The sequence below is a fragment of the Sinocyclocheilus rhinocerous genome, unplaced genomic scaffold (genome assembly GCF_001515625.1).
Source record: "Sinocyclocheilus rhinocerous isolate Xijiao unplaced genomic scaffold, SAMN03320098_v1.1 scaffold1531, whole genome shotgun sequence".
Classification (NCBI taxonomy): domain Eukaryota; kingdom Metazoa; phylum Chordata; class Actinopteri; order Cypriniformes; family Cyprinidae; genus Sinocyclocheilus; species Sinocyclocheilus rhinocerous.
Window position 1 is genome coordinate 144,135 of NW_015652147.1, and position 2,858 is coordinate 146,992.

At 35.1% G+C, this 2,858-nt stretch overlaps 1 protein-coding gene across 3 annotated transcripts in view; it reads right to left on the reverse strand.

Annotated features, from left to right (window-relative positions):
- Positions 1–1,908, reverse strand: part of LOC107713775 (gastrula zinc finger protein XlCGF7.1-like) — an 8,130-nt gene extending 6,222 nt beyond the window's left edge. The window contains exons 1-2 of one of the 3 annotated variants that reach the window (XM_016519386.1): positions 1,849–1,908; positions 1,035–1,162 (exon numbers count right to left, since the gene is read on the reverse strand). In XM_016519386.1, the coding sequence (XP_016374872.1) occupies positions 1,035–1,119 (85 nt within the window). In that variant the 5' untranslated portion in view covers positions 1,120–1,162; positions 1,849–1,908. Of the gene's footprint in view, positions 1–1,034; positions 1,163–1,772 lie in introns of all 3 variants that reach the window. The other 2 variants (XM_016519388.1, XM_016519387.1) reach the window with 2 other exon arrangements.
- Positions 1,909–2,858: the final 950 nt, after the last annotated feature.

The following is a 2,858-nucleotide window of genomic DNA, read 5'->3' on the forward strand; positions in this document are numbered from 1 at the left end:
GATAAGATGCGCGTTAAGTATCGCATGCGATTTATCGTGCAGCCCTAGTTAAAAGTGAATCTAGTGTTTTTAGCATTGCTGGTGCCATGCCATGAACCCTACCCCCACAGCAAACTGAACTAAACCGAACTGTAGCATTGGTGTATCGTTACACCCCCATCCACCACATAATCCATGCAGCTTTCAAATAAACCTGAAGGATTAGCTGGATGAGGTACGTTTAATTAGGGTCGAAGCGCAACTCTGCAGGGCTCTCACAAACATTCAAATGGTTTGATTTAAATCATCTATCAAGTGGCAGTTCATTATAAAGTTAGTAGCCAACTGCTGACTTATATGCACCACAGATATGGGATTACATTTCTACATTTTTTTTTCCCAAGCACATTTTACCAATTCCAAACAACATCAATCTTAATAACTACTATTAATCTTGTATTTAATCATTTAGAATTGATATATAATTATTCATGAAGGCTGGAAGTGAAAAATGTCTTATATTCAGGTGTGCATAATTAATATCGTTACACCCCCATCCACCACATAATCCATGCAGCTTTCAAATAAACCTGAAGGATTAGCTGGATGAGGTACGTTTAATTAGGGTCGAAGCGCAACTCTGCAGGGCTCTCACAAACATTCAAATGGTTTGATTTAAATCATCTATCAAGTGGCAGTTCATTATAAAGTTAGTAGCCAACTGCTGACTTATTTGCTCAACAAAGCCCTTTAAATGAAGAACAAATGTAGACAGCATGCAGTAGCCAAATGCAAAGGTGATCACTCACATTTCAACGTTTGCTTTATGCAAAATAAATCTTTTTGTTACGAAGTGATAAATATTAATGGTTTGTGTGTGTGTGAGGCTACTTCTGTATTAGTAGCCTGTTTGTCTGGTCATAGACGATCCGCTCCATGTCAAATAAAACTGCTTTAATTATGAAACTCTTCAAGAAATATCAATCATTTCTGTAGAGCTGGGCATTTCAGTAAAGATCTATTGAGTGAGTTCAGCTTTGAGAATGAAAACCAACCTGTTTGTTCCTCAGTATCTTCATGTTTGACTCTGAATGTTTCTTCAATCTCCATGTCTTCACTCTCCTCTTTAATAAACTCCATCTTTGTGTGTCAGCAGGAGTTTTCGGTGTTTGCACACTTTGTCCTGTTTGAGATGAGAATAATTAACAGAAAGAAATATAAACCCAAACTAAATCTCTGGGTGCGTCTCAATCAGCTCACTAGTTCAGTAGTCAGCGGAGATAGTTAATGGCCTCCAACGGTCTGAATACTTAAAAATAATAATAATAAATAACGTTAAATAAATAACAAAAAATCGGGCACTACAGATTTAAAAAAAAGAACGAAGTATAAAGATACTTAATATTTACCTATTATTTATATCGGTATTAAATAACACAAACTAAAGGGTTCATATTTACATATTATGATGCATTTTTTGGTATTTAATGATTTGTAGATTACATTACACTTTTATGAACACATTTGCCATTGATTTGTAAACGTTGTCATTACTCATGTTTATGTTTGTTAATCTCGCTATATTTACAGTTTTGTCCGCGTGCGGAGATTCGAGCGATTTAAATCTGTGATCATTTTGTGAATCAAATGGTTAAACTGACTCGAAAAGAAGAGCTTTGAAAAGCTCCGTTTCTCTCCTCACTGCCTATGTTTACGATCAACTTATTCACTAGATAGGGAGCGAAATGAGACGCAGCTTTTCTGTTACTCATGTGTGAATGCGCTGTACTTACACAAAACAACGATCGAGTGTTATAATGTTATATCCAAATGTTATAATCACCTTTTTAAACGCTTAAAAACACAAACCTTTCTTCAGCCAAATCACAACAGACGCAGGAGCCGGCGCAGCCTTATGACGTCATGTCGTCACACCAAAATAAAAGTCATATTCGCTTCTCTGCTGTCTATAATCACAAAAGTGCATAGAAATGTACATACTATCACTATCAAAGTTCGTATATTACTTCATTTTTTTTTTCAAGTATTGTATAATACTTTTATACACACACACACACACACATATATATATATATATTTATTTTATTTAGAGAGAGAGAGAGAGAGTTATACTTTCTTTAATATTTGTGTGATTCCAGTAATGATGAAACAAACATGTAGGAAAATGTTTTAATTTTCAAGGTCATAAATTTAAAACAGCATTAAAAATACACAATATAAAATGTTACAAATAATTATGGTTCTGTAAAAAAAAAAAAAAAAGGTTGTGCTAAAAAGTTGTTCCTGAAGGATAGATCGTTAACAACTGTTCGTGATCCAGCTTCACCTCCAGAAGTAAGTGTAAGTTTTTAGTTTTTTTATGAATCTTTGCAAATCGCCTTTATTAATGTTGTGCTAGTTAGCATGTTCCACGACTAAGTGAACAGTCTTAAACCATGTCTACACTGGCGCAACAGATTACTGCAGAACTCATTATAATCAGTCATGCTGTTTACACTGGATGCGGCGCGACAGACAAATCATTTTCACATCCTTATCTGTGTGTCTCAGATGATCCTCACAATATTTGTGCAATATATAATATATTGTGCAATATAACAATATTGTGCACTGTGCAATATTTTTTCGCACTTTTATTTTCAATACAGTAATGACTATACAGGAGTATTTGTTTCGCATCTACATTAAGCCAGTACTAAATACTTTAGTTGTGCTGTAGTACACAATGTGATGTTACACTTCACAAACACTGGAGGCATACGGAGCCCCTAAAGGGACATGGTGGTGGGGAAAAAATTCGGGGTGGGAGGAAATTTTTTTTTGCGTTCTCTCGCAAAACTTTTGCGTTCCCTCGAGAA